Below are 13,257 nucleotides of genomic sequence, written 5' to 3' on the forward strand. Positions count from 1 at the left end.
ACAAAATACATGATATAATTAGCCTTAATATATTCATTGGAAATCAACACTTTGAATTCCTACTTCCTTTTTACTCGTCTTGGGATTCCTACTTCCTTAAACAATGCGGTAAGAACATCCTGACTCTTGGACACCAGTGTAGCATACCAAACTTTACGACTGCTCTTTAATGGTTGAGAATATTCACATTGCAATTCTTACAGGTGATTACAATATAAGACAAGGTGATTATAATATAATAATAAGGTAATTTTCCTTTAATATCGCTTATGTCTAATGATGACATCAACAATCCTTGGCCAATGAAAATAGCATTCAAGGAAAACATTCACAAATGTATCAACACCTATTAGCTATATGATTCATATGATTAATGCCCAAACACAACCTTATTGGATGGAAGACATAGGGATGAGTACCTCTTCAAGTAATCATTCTGTCCTTCTCATTGCCTTGTTCTCCTCATAGATACAAATCCAGACCATGTGATCTCAAGCACTAGGCTCTGCAAGCAGTACAATTAGAATCTAATTTGAAATGATAACAAGAGAGAGATCAAGACAAAGTTAAATATGCATGTCATTAACACCACACACATGATAACTGAATAAAATAAGAAGTGCCACCGGATATTTGGAAATATGAAATCAATTAATAAAAGCTTATACCTTAGATTTACATTTTTTGCTTCTCAGCTCCAGCAAGCCATTGAACGAATTGGATAATAAAATTTTTCATTTTCATTACCCGAAAAAAAAAATTACTGTCCTAAAGAATGAATCACAACTAACATAGAAAAGAGTTGTAAAATTAACAATAGGATACACGAGATATTAGTGGGAAATCACCAACCTCAGATATGCTACAGTAGTTTCTTATAAAAAAATTATGCCACTTGACTATTACTGTCAGGTTAAATTACAACAATTGGAAATAGACAACTTCCAGATGTGTTAAGGATTACAAAAATCAAATGTGACCAATGCTAGTGCCTAGTGGAACCCAAAATCATGGGTGGAAGTAATCACAGGATGCCCCCTTCTTACAGCGCCCACTTTCATAAAATTTACAGACTCGTTGCCCTTTGGGCAGAGGCCTGTGTGAGCCTCCGTTTCCAACACCAAATGAAGTTTGCCGGTTCCACGCAGTTCTGCCTCTAGCAACAGCTGATTCTCTACCATGACCATGAAAACCCCGATCTCTAGGCACAGAAGGTCGATCGCTGCCATATCTTGCTTGACTTCCGCCAAAGCTTGGAGAAACTGTAGGAGTGTATGAACTTGTGCTCCTGTTCTCCTGCACAGCTGACTGCCCCACTCCCCAGCCAATGTTCACATTTCCTCTATCCATTCCACTCCATCCCAAGTTTGTATTCTCTGACCCGACTCTCCAAGTGGGGTCTGTAGCAATGCTCCAGGTTGCAGTCGATGGACCAATGGTTGAATTTTCTGAGCCTGATTCCCATTGATAACCTGAAACACTAATGCTCTTTGCACCCACCTTAACTTCAGAACTCCTTGAAGAATGTTCCCCAGATACTCTCTGATGATGATGATGATGATGTATATCTGCTTGCCGCAATGGTTCCTCTGCTGCTGTTGACTGAGATTGCAAGTGCAAATCACCAGTGGAGCTAAGTGCATCACCTTTACCTGCATCAAGTACTGGGCTAAGCCCGTCTGCAAAACTGAGGCAATCATTTTTAGAACTGTCAGTCAATTCCTCACCACATTTCATGATTGAAGTGGGAGATTCCAAGCCACCGCCGCCACCACCACCACCACCACCAAGTGATTCCATTGCTTCCACCTCAGCTAACAGATCTGAGACTGATTCATCAACGTCAACTAATGAGCTAAAGTCAGTGGTCTCACCGATGAATGCTTGCCACGAAGGATGGGATGGGGGACTATGCAAATCAAATCCTAGCTTAAGTGGTGATATCTTTGTCACAGAAACTTCAGCTGATGTAGTAACCACACAATTGGAATTAGTATTTACATGAGGGTCTCTCCAGTCTTGTTCAAGCTGTGATGGAGGAATATGCAAATCAAATCCTAGCTTAGGTGGTGATGTCTTTGGCACAGAAACTTCAGCTGATGTGGGAACCACACAATCAGAAGAAGTATTTACATGAGGGCCTATCCAGTTCTGGTCAGGATGGGATGGAGAACTATGTAAATCAAATCCTAGCTTAGGTGGTGATGTCTTTGTAACCAAAACTTCAGCTGATGTGGTAACCACACAATTGGAAGAATTGTTAACACGAGGGCCTCTCCAGTTCTGTTCAGAAGATTGCCCTGAATTATCTTCACTGTATGATTGCTTCTGGTAACTCTGCCCACTGTTACTCTGACCATCAGAAGTCCTGTTCAAACCAGGATTCCCTTTATCTGCAGAGTTTCCCCCAATCCGATTACCTTCATTTAATTTATCAGAATTCTCCTTCATATTCTCAGAAATGGCCACTGAAGGTTGTGGATGGTATGCATGGGGCTGTTCCTGCCATCCATTGCTCCTAACAGATTCATCTTTACCATCAGACTGGGTACGAGTATCATCCACCTTTAGCTCCCTGTTCTGCTCATTAATTTGGTTGTCTGAATGAGTTTCATTCCTTGCTGCAGTGCTGCAACCATCCTGACTATAATCTTTACTATCCTCTTTGGTATCCACTGTACCACTGATCCCCAAAGACAGCAGTTGGCTGAAATATGGCATTGACACATTTTTGGAACACTTCCCACTTAGGGCATCGGTTAACAATATAGAGCTATCTTGTTTTTCATTTATCCTCCATATCCTGAGATTAGGAGGGAAACCTCCACTTGCATTCCACTTAAACAGTTGCAACATGGAAAAAGGTCCTTGAACCTTCCCAGTTGGGTCCTGATAATGCCATGATTTATCATTCACAAAATCATTGAATGACTGTTCTACCCCTACAGATTGAGGAGACGATGAAATGTCCAACGCAACACCAGATGGTTCTGATTTCACAACTACATTAGGGTCATCATCAAACACTCTATCATTAGGTTTTATCTGACTTTTTGTCACGCAGGCATTGCCATTCTGTTCACGGGCAGCAGCAGAAAAATCTTGTGTTCTGCATCCATCATCATTCAAGACACTATCACAACTTTTAGGCAAAGTGGGCTCCTTCTCTTTTCTGTCAAAACCAGGATACTTTGACCATATATTGCCATCTACATAAATATTGCCATAGTTACCATGAGAAAAGCATTATCTGGACAGCATGAAAACAAAGGTTAATAAAGAAAATGGATGTTTACCTTGCTTCCTTTCATCTGACTCTCCCGCATCTTCATCAGACTCGAACATCAAATCCAGATTTGGGTCAGAGTGTACCTCTGGAATTTCACGCATCCTGCGCTGTCGTTCCTCTGGTGTGTTTAGTAGCTGTAACTTCTCCACACATTCTCTGAGCGTGCAGTTTGGTCAAGGCTCAACCATGTATGATGTATCTCACACATGAATAATAAGCATAGAGGATAAACCACCACTTCCATTCCATACGCAACATATTCGTAAAAAACTCTACATAGTTCACAAATATTTCATGAATGCATGCAAATTCATGCGAAAACCAAAAACATCACATGTGAAGACTGCAAATTCATTTTTACATTAAATAGATAATAAATGTAGAAGACAACAAAGTAAATAACAATGAATTTCCACAACAAAATATATAGATGCACATGAAAAGAAAGAAATAAAAAATAATAAAGAAAAATACATTATATTTTTAACATATAGTTTTATATGCTTTCCCAATATTGTAGCCTTCATTGGCATGCTTAATTGTTTAACCCTATAAACTCGTCTTGTATTAATAAGAAGATATTTCACCTATGCATGATAAGAAGTTTTAGAACCAAACTGTGTATCATTCAGCACCCACAGTTAAGTGTTTTGGGAGAAGAATGAATAGGAGAGAGAGTAAACTAAAAATTGTTAAGGATATTCTTTTCTATGCCCTTTTTCACTTGCTCTATCACGAAGATGAGTAAGCCGCAGTATCTCAGCTTCCAGCAACTATATCAAGAAAGAAGCACAATAGTTAAAACTTCTGGCCAACTAAACGCATAATCAAATTTTAAACATCTAACATTAAATAATGAATAGCTTTGAATACATCTAATAGGATAAAAAAAAATAAGGGGGAAAAACTATCAGGATAGGAGCATTGCTGTTTTGACTGGTAGATTACATCCAATTCACAGATTTATCACAGTTAGCAAATACCAAGTAACATGTAGAGCGCTTGTTTCAGCTTTTTCTAACAAATACAAATAAAAATAAAAATCTGTTTTCTAAACAGAAAAAAGTCAAAAACTATATATTGCATTTTCTTTATAAAATAAAACCCCGAAGTGATCCTCAAAATTTTTACAAGATCAATTATAGAATAAATAAAATTGACAAACTAGTCCTTAGTTTTTTAAATATTAGGCATATTTATCCCTAATATAATAAAAAGACAAATTACTCCTTAACTTTTTTTAAAGAAATAGTTTTAAAAGATGAAATACTAGTCCTTTTATTTTATTCGGGACTACTTTAAAAAACATTAACAGGGAATTACATTATCAATTTCTTTATTAGGGACTAATTTGTTTAAAGCAAAAATTGATAGGGGCCATTTTGAATGTTTCCTCTTTTGACACGACCCTTTTTCCAAATGAGTTTTGAAAACAAAAAACAAATGTGCCCGTAAAATGCATGCCATTCAAACAATCCATTAAGAAGTGAATGCAAATTAGCTGAGTGACACATTTAGTACCCTAATACACTATACATGTTCGACGCGATACTTTAGATTTACGGATATAATAAAAGGAGCATGACCTTTTTCTATACTATATAATCTAAAATGAAAAAAAAATGAGGAAAGGAATTTACATCATTAACTCTCATTGCTTGAAATGTCAATGCTTTGTCCATGATCTCACCCTACAACCAACACAAAAATGTTATCACAAACTAACACAATATGCAACAATATTATGGAAGTTGAGAAAATAATATACACACTAACCACAGTCAATCTATTGGAAAGCCCATATTTTATACTTTGACGCAAGCGCTTGCATTCATCCTGGACAAAGTATCAACACATTAACCATTAGGAAGCACTCTTTCAAGAAACTAACTCTTCAACTCAGTCTAGAGATTCCTCAAAGGTAACAGTAACAGGAATAAGGATCAACACATTAACCGCATATCACACAAACCTCAGAGAACTCCTGATTTGAAATCTCATCTATTGATATGGCCTCCTTCCTATTTAAGTTTAAAATCTCAAGCATCATATCAGTTGTTCTTGTTCCAATTTTGTAAGGCTCAGCAGCCTTACTTGTACCTGCATAAATGGTTGTGCCACACGAAATTGATATCACGTGCAACTCATAAGAAGTGGAATTTACCAAGTATTGAATTTGTGAGATTCATATACCTACAACTTGCACAAGCCTATACATCTCTTGTTTTTTGTCACTACTAGTGATCCTTATCCGCACAAATGAACCAACAACCTTGTCACGAACACTTTCAGCATCTTCAGTTAGATTTTCCAAAAGACTTCGCCGCAAGTAGATCAAGTTAATGTTGTGAGCATTTATTGCAGCATACACATCTGGATTATTTTGTGGCAAATGCACATCATCTTTTTTATCTGTTTTACATTCCTTATCATCAACTAACATCAACTGCTTATTGCAATTGTCTTTTGCCTCCCCTTCGCTAGCAACAGTGTTCGTGACTCCTGCTCTAAGTGTATCTTCTGCAGGGCCATTCTCTTTTGTAAGAAAGTGGGGTTCAAGGAGCTTTAACATTTCAATGTGACCAACACGTGCTCTTCCAAACAATTTTAGTAGTCTATGATCACAAACAATTTGGCATTTCTGCTGGGGGTCTCGAAGATTGTTCTTCTTCACATACTCTAACAAGAGACCCTGGACATCAAATTGAGACAGGCGAGATGTATCACCACTTTTCATATGTGCAACAAACTCTAGAAGCTCCTTTGATGCCCAATTTGAGCATTCAGGCAAAGGCACACAGTTGTCACCGGCTGAAGTTATCATATCGGAGCCAACCCCATTGCTATGAAGCATTGGCTGTCTCCTAGATTTCTTGTTTTTCAAATTATTTGATTCTATGTCAATACAGGAGTTCTCTGAACCAGAACCTTTGTCATCCTTAGTATTATAAATTTCACGGGGACATTCAACCTTACCACCCAATGGAGAAACACCTGTCCAGGGGTTTTTAGCTCGAAGGAGCTCATCAAATGTTAAAGATATCTTCCCTTTCAAAAACATCCAATACACCTTGAAAAGATATTCCCAGCTGGTTTTGTCATCAAAATCCACTTCACACTGTAAAAGTTGTACAAGGAGAGAAAAATAAAAATTAGAAAATCCAGATGTCATGTATCATCAACTCAACTTCAAGTACCCCCCCCCCCCCCCCCTCTCTTTCTTTTTTTTTCTTCTCTCTCTCAGAGTCACAGGCACATAGAAGAGGGATTGTGGGGGAAGCTGGGAGTAGTACTTTCGTGTATCCACATAGATAAGAAAGTCTAGCATACCTTCTCCGTATTTCCCTGGCCATTGTTTTCAATCAGCATTATAGTTCTCATGCATATTCCGCACAAACCTTTATTTTCTCTGACACACACAAAATCAGCATATTTTGTACAACTCTTGCACACCGAATATGTACAAGTATAGCACAAAAATTGGGAGGCCTTCTGACAAAAGCTACATATATGCCAACCTGAGCATCACGAAAACGAACGTTTATTAAAGGAAAGACACACCATTTAATACATACTAAAATATTATAGTCAGAAACAGAACGGAGACTGTTTTAAAAAATGCCGAGTGTGCACTCAATCGACAAATTCAAGAACTAGACGTCTAAGAACCGAAAAATTAACTTAATGATAGCGTTGGAATATATTGATTTGATTCTGCATAATCCAACACATTACTCAGAAATTCCGAAGTATAAACACCAAAAAACGACACGTGCATATGAATTTAATTACATTCCAAAAACAAGTGTCAAGGTAGTTAAAGAAGCTACATACCGCAATTCCATTTGGCCTTTGAACGGAAGAAGGCCTCGTCTCGCTTAATACACGCGGGATGATATGCTTTAGGACAACCCCTAAAAAAAGGGAAATTTTTTTATTTAAAAAAGAAAGGAAATAGACACACACAGAGAGAGAGAGAGAGAGAGAAATAAATGATTAAATGCTGAAACGGTGAAACCAATCATTACAGCTGAATAATGCATGATCCATAGCTGCAAGCTAAAAGCCAAAATGGAGTTCAATAACCCATGAACTGAAATTTTGCCAAGTGCCCAACTTAGAAAGGTTCAAGTTTCCCAGAGAATCGGAAACCAACAAGATTACTCACCGGCGATCACAAAGAACTAAGCTTCCACCATCGAAGCATATGAAGCAAACATCCTCCTCTTCCTCTTCCTCCTTCTTCTGCTGCAGCCTCGCGGCCACTCCCGCCGCCGACGCCCTCGGAGCACCCTTCGCCGGACGGCCCCGCTTCCTCTTAACCGCCGTGGCGCCGCCGTCCCCGACGGCCACCTCCAGATTGGGAACACTCCCGCCGCCGTCCCTCTCCGCCATGACAACATCGCCGGCAACCGCAGCGGGAACTCCAACGAGCTGCGAATCTCCCAAATCCCTAGCTCCCTCCACCGGCGGTGCTGCTCCGGCGGTGGCAGCTCCACTCTGCTGAAGCTGTTGTTGCTCCATCTCAAAAAAAAAAGTAAAAATAAAAAACGAATCGAACCAAAAAGATAGAAAATAGAAAGAGGGAGGGAATCAGGAATCAAGGAACATGAGGTAAAAAGAAAGAGAGAGAAAAAAAAAAAGAAAAGAAAAGAGAGAAACCCTAGCTAGGATTGAGATTGGGATTGAGAGGAATTGGGGCTTGGTCGGTCTGGTGAGGTGAGTGGGCACATAGAATTGGATTGGACTAGGTGCAGATGTAACAAGGCATTGTTTGTTTCGTTCCTAATTTAATTTTCGTGTCAAATACCCAACCAAATCTAGAGAGAGAAAGTGAGTAGTAGTCGCAATAGTAGTAAGAGAACTCTCTCTCTCTCTCTCTCGCTGCGTATTTGTTGAATGTGCCAAGCTCCCACCCTATATTACTACTGTTCTTTTTTCTACTACTCTCACCCGTGGTTGTTTTTTATTTTATTTTCTTTTATTTTCTTTTTTGCTGTAGCCTTTTCTGGCAACATTTAATTAATCTTATTTTGCTTTTTCATCTGTGTGTGTGGGAAATGAGAATTTGGAATGAATCACAAAAACGCGACGACACTTATTTATTTTTACTTCTTCTTTTTTTTCTCCTTTCGAGTGAAACTCCATTATGTGTTTCTCGAGCACCACGTGGTTCGGGGTGCCCAGGAAATGCCACACACTGTGGGGACCCACTTCCCTGTTTCTTTCAACGCCCGAAACATGATCCAACCCCTGCTTCATTTCTTTTCCTTTCTTCTGTTGGATTATTCAACAGTTCCCCAATCATATCATAAGATGTTCACGCCTAGGGAGCGGAACGTGATTTTCCGTCATGTTGAGCCACCTAGATATAATATAAATTAATGTGAATGGCCAAGATCCTGGGAAGTTCTTTTGAGTGTACACCAAGAGCAGGAGTTTACGGTAGGTGTCCACCGGGTGGAGCAGTTGAACTTGAGAAGTGTACTGTTGCCGGTGTCCGCTTGTAATTAAAGGCTGGGAATTAGCTGTTAGCCTAGCCGTTTTGTTGGGTTAGCCGAGCCAGAGTTATAGTTTGGCCAGGTGTGTGTGATGCAGATCAGTTCCCTGTAGATGGACCAAGCCACCAAGGCATATTTGACAAGCTTGGAATGTGAAAAAATCCGACAATGAGGAAATAAATTAAAATTTATGGTAACGGGCTCTGTGCAGAACTGCAAATGATACTGTGTTACAATTTGAAATTTGATGATAAATTAAATTAAAATAATATATTTAAGTCTTTGATTTTTTTAAAATTTAGATACTTAGATTTTTTTAATATATATCGATTTCCATTTTTTTTTTCGAAAGATAAAATTAATTAAATTTGCCCCCGAAAAATAACTAATTTGATCGGGTTAGTCCTTCCGTCATCTCATACGCTAAAGTGGTTAAAGTTCGCTGATGTGGCACTCGTTTAGTGTACCCTCTTATTGCTGATAAGATAAGTGTTGGCTAGATCAAATCAAAATCAAATTTCTAATTCCTTTCATGAATTTTTTATGTAAATAGAATTAATTATAAATTTTTTCTTTTTAGTTTGGCTTAATTTTAGGAATTTTATGATTAGAAATCTTTCTTTTATTTTAGATTAGTATTTTTCCCTTCTTTCCTATTTTCTAGTTATTTCTATTTCTGTAATTCCTCTATAAAGAGGCTAATTCCTTGTACATTTGATAATATAACATATTCAAACACTTCAACTTGGTATCAGAGCAGGATCTCTGCACTATGCCTCTGATTTATAGCTATGGCTGACAGTTCCTCAGTCATTAATCCTGAACAGAAGGAGAACACCACTCCTACTCCATCAGATTTTAAATCTGAGCAATGGGTACTAGTTGGTGGTGACTCCCATTCAGTTCAGATCACCACATTTCGACTCAATGGTACTACCTTAGGTGGTCTCAATCAGTTTAGATGTATATCCGTGAAAGAGGGAAGATTGGATATCTTATCGGTGAGCGAAGCCAGCCTAACATCACTGATCCGCAATATAATGTGTGGGATACCGAAAATTCTATGGTGATGACATGGTTGGTGAACTCAATGGAGGAGGATATCAGCAATAACTACATGTACTATACCACTGCCAAAGAATTATGGGATAGTGTCAAGGAGATGTACTCTGATCTTGGGAATAAATCTCAAATTTATGAACTTACTCTAAAAGCTAGAGAATTCAATAAGGGAGTGATAAAGTCACCAAATATTTTCACACATTGAAGCGGGTGTGGCAGGATCTTGACCACTTCAATAACTACAAGTGGAATTTAGCCGCTGATGCCAAACACCACCAACAAACAGTAAAAGAAGGGAGAATATTCCAATTTCTTGCAGACCTCAACGTGGAGCTAGATGAAGTTCGTGGCAGAATTACTGGAAGAGCAATCCTACCCTCAATTGGAGAAGTATTTGCTAAAGTTAGAAGAGAGAAAACTCATAGAGCTGTGATGATGAAAAAAGGCAAGACTGAACCGATTTTTTTGGAGTTTAATACACTCTTAGTGGCACCTGTTGCACTTAAAAGTTCATCAAATCATAAACATCCCTCCAATCTTTGGTGTGACCACTGCAATAAACCTCGTCACACCCGAAAAACCTGCTAAAAGATTCATGGAAAACCAACACATCTTAAAGGCAGCAAACTTGGTCCCAAAATACGCTCTACCCAACTGCTCATTAGGCTAAAAAATCATCATTGAGTAAGGAACAGGTTGAGCAGCTCATAAGGCTATTAAATTTCAATTCTATGTCTAGTACTCCTAGTGGTTCTTTGGCTCAAATAAAAGTAATTTTAGTATTCCTATGTCCATTAACTGCACTTCAAACTTGAATGCACCATGGATTGTCGATTCAGGTGCATCTGATCATATGACCAGCCTCTCCCATTTATTTAAAACTTATTCTCCTTGCTTTGAAAATGAGAAAATTAGAGTTGTTGATGGTAGTTTTCATCTATTGCTAGAAAAGGTACAATAAACTGTCCAAAAATATTGACCTAAAAAATGTTCTACATGTACCAAAGCTTTCTTATAATCTTCTTTCTATTAGTAAAATCTGCAAGGATTCCAATTGTGCTGTGACATTCTTTGACACTCATGGTATTTTTCAGGACTGGACCTCGGGGAAGATGATTAGCAGTGCTAAGATGATGGATGGGTTTTATCATTTTGAGGATATCTCAGAGGATACAATAGCTCAAGGATTTAGTGGTATAAGTTCTATGCCTATAAAGGACCAAATAATGCTCTGGCACAATAGATCGGGACACCCTAGTTTTCCATATCTCAAACATTTGTTTCCAAGTTTGTTTAAGAATATTGATTCTTCCTTACTTAAATGTGAAAGTTGTATTCGTTCAAAGAGTCATAGAGTTCCTTATTACTCTCAACCTTATCATGCATCTAAACCTTTTCACTTGATTCATAGTGATGTATGGGGTCCATCGAAAATAACAACTCAATTTGGAAAAAAATGGTTTGTAACTTTTATCGATGACCACACACGACTATGTTGGATCTATCTCATGCATGAAAAATTTGAGGTTTCTAAAAATTTTCAGTATTTTTCAACAATGGTAGAAACACAATTTGGCACAAAAATTTCAATATTAAGAAGTGATAATGGCACTGAATACTTTAATAAAAATCTTGGTGAATTTCTTCAAAAGAAAGGTATTCAACATCAATCTACATGCCCAATACACCCTAACAAAATGGCATTACTGAAAGGAAGAATAAACATCTTTTTGAAGTAGCACGTGCCATTATGTTTGAAGATAATGTTCCAAAGTATTTATGGGGAGATGCTATTCTAACAGCAGCCTATCTCATAAATTGAATGCTTACACGTGTGTTAAATTACTGCACACCATTGGATACTTTAAAAAAAATTCAGCATGTAGGTTGCATTCTGATTTACCTTTAAAAGTTTTTGGTTGCACTGTGTTTTTACATACACCTTCATATCGAAGTAAACTTGATCCAAGGGTAGAAAAATGCATTTTTATTGGCTATTTCCCAAGTCAAAAGGGTTATAAATATTTCAATCCACATACCAAGAAATTTCATGTGAGCATGGATGTTACTTTTTTGGAACATGAAACATTTTTTTAAGAAAAATTCTCTTCAGCGAGAGAGTCTAAAGGAAGAAAATTTTTTGAATGAACCTTTACCCACTCCTATCTTACATATTGAGGATACAACTTTTACTAATCAAGTAAATTCTGAAACAATTGCAAAATAAAATTTGGAAACCAATTCTGAAATTGTGCCAGAATTAGTTGGAATCCAAACAGGAAAAGAAATACCACAATCAGAAAAGGAGCTTCGGTGTTATGTTCGGAAATATCCCAAGAAGACTAGAGACCAGTCCGTTATCTCTGCACCAACCCAATCTGAAAACCCGGAAGACAGCCCAACTGTAGTACTTTAGGAACTTCCAGGTAAATCTGAAATTGTCACTTCTAATAATAACTTGCCAATAGCCCTTAGGAAAGAAACCAGAACCTGCACCAAAAAGGTACTCAAAACCAGCACCAACCATCCTATTTCCAATTATGTTTCTTACCAAAATCTCTCTCAAAAACATCCAGCTTTTACTTCTAAAATTACAAATCTGTTTGAGCCTAGGAACATAGAGGAAGCACTAGATGATCCCAACTGAAAATTAGCAGTGATGGAAGAGTGGCATGCACTCAAGAAGAATGAAACTTGGGAGATTGTAGATCTGCCACAAAATACAAAATTGGTTGGTTGCAGGTGAGTTTTTACCATTAAGTGCAATGTTGATGGAAGCATAGAGAGGTATACGGTTAGGTTAGTAGCTAGGGTATATAAACAAACCTATGGAGTAGACTATCGAGAGACTTTTGCTCCAGTTGCCAAACTCAGCTCTATGCAGATTCTCTTATCTCTTGCGGTGAATTACAATTGGCCTTTACATGAATTGGATATAAAGAATACTTTCCTGAATGGGGAGTTAGAGGAAGAGGTGTTCATGAAACTTTCACTTGGATTTGAGGCTGAACTAGGGAGGAATAAAGTGTGCAAACTAAAGAAATCTCTCTATGGATTAAAACAATCTCCAAGAGCCTGGTTTGAACGACTTGGAATGGTGGTAAAGGGACTTGGTGTAAGATCCAGAACTTTCGAAAAGTCTTATTATGATCAATTCTAAAATCATATAATTATTTATAGCCTTAATTTCAGAAATTATTTTATTAAAGATAATTAAGGCAAGTTTTGATTTATTGAATTTGAGATAAGTTATGATTATTATCCAATTATATAATTATTGGACTATTTTCTATATTTAGATTATAAATTTAGCAGTTGTGAATAATAAGGATTTTATATGATTTGGACTAAATAATTAATATTTTAAAATAGTAATACTGCTGTTTTGAGAAAATAAAGGATTTA

General features: G+C 37.5%; 1 protein-coding gene across 2 annotated transcripts; it reads right to left on the reverse strand.

Annotated features, from left to right (window-relative positions):
- Window positions 1-674: 674 nt before the first annotated feature.
- LOC130982611 (zinc finger CCCH domain-containing protein 44) lies at window positions 675-8,183 on the reverse strand. 2 transcript variants are annotated; one of them, XM_057906653.1, is made up of 11 exons: window positions 7,952-8,183; window positions 7,458-7,813; window positions 7,124-7,203; window positions 6,620-6,807; window positions 5,483-6,407; window positions 5,262-5,389; window positions 5,066-5,125; window positions 4,930-4,980; window positions 3,992-4,062; window positions 3,297-3,451; window positions 675-3,209 (listed from the first exon to the last, which is right to left on the reverse strand). In XM_057906653.1, exons 2-11 carry the CDS (start codon window positions 7,811-7,813, stop codon window positions 1,009-1,011), a joined length of 4,215 nt encoding a protein of 1,404 aa, XP_057762636.1. In that variant the 5' UTR covers window positions 7,952-8,183; the 3' UTR covers window positions 675-1,008. The 2 variants fall into 2 exon arrangements, with proteins under 2 accessions (XP_057762636.1, XP_057762635.1); XM_057906652.1 differs by having other exon boundaries at window positions 7,458-8,183.
- Between the last annotated feature and the right edge of the window lie 5,074 nt (window positions 8,184-13,257).

Source organism: Arachis stenosperma, chromosome 5, assembly GCF_014773155.1.
Source record: "Arachis stenosperma cultivar V10309 chromosome 5, arast.V10309.gnm1.PFL2, whole genome shotgun sequence".
Taxonomy (NCBI): Eukaryota; Viridiplantae; Streptophyta; class Magnoliopsida; order Fabales; family Fabaceae; genus Arachis; species Arachis stenosperma.

What these genes read in the sequence shown, in the direction of transcription:
- LOC130982611 (XM_057906653.1), bottom strand. Translation starts at nt 7,813, where the DNA reads ATGGAGCAACAACAGCTTCAGCAGAGTGGAGCTGCCACCGCCGGAGCA. An exon ending in TTAGTTCTTTGTGATCGCCG is followed by an intron (nt 7,204 to 7,457) that starts GTGAGTAATCTT and finishes CCCTTTTTTTAG; the next exon opens with GGGTTGTCCTAAAGCATATC. An exon ending in TAGGCTTGTGCAAGTTGTAG is followed by an intron (nt 5,390 to 5,482) that starts GTATATGAATCT and finishes CCATTTATGCAG; the next exon opens with GTACAAGTAAGGCTGCTGAG.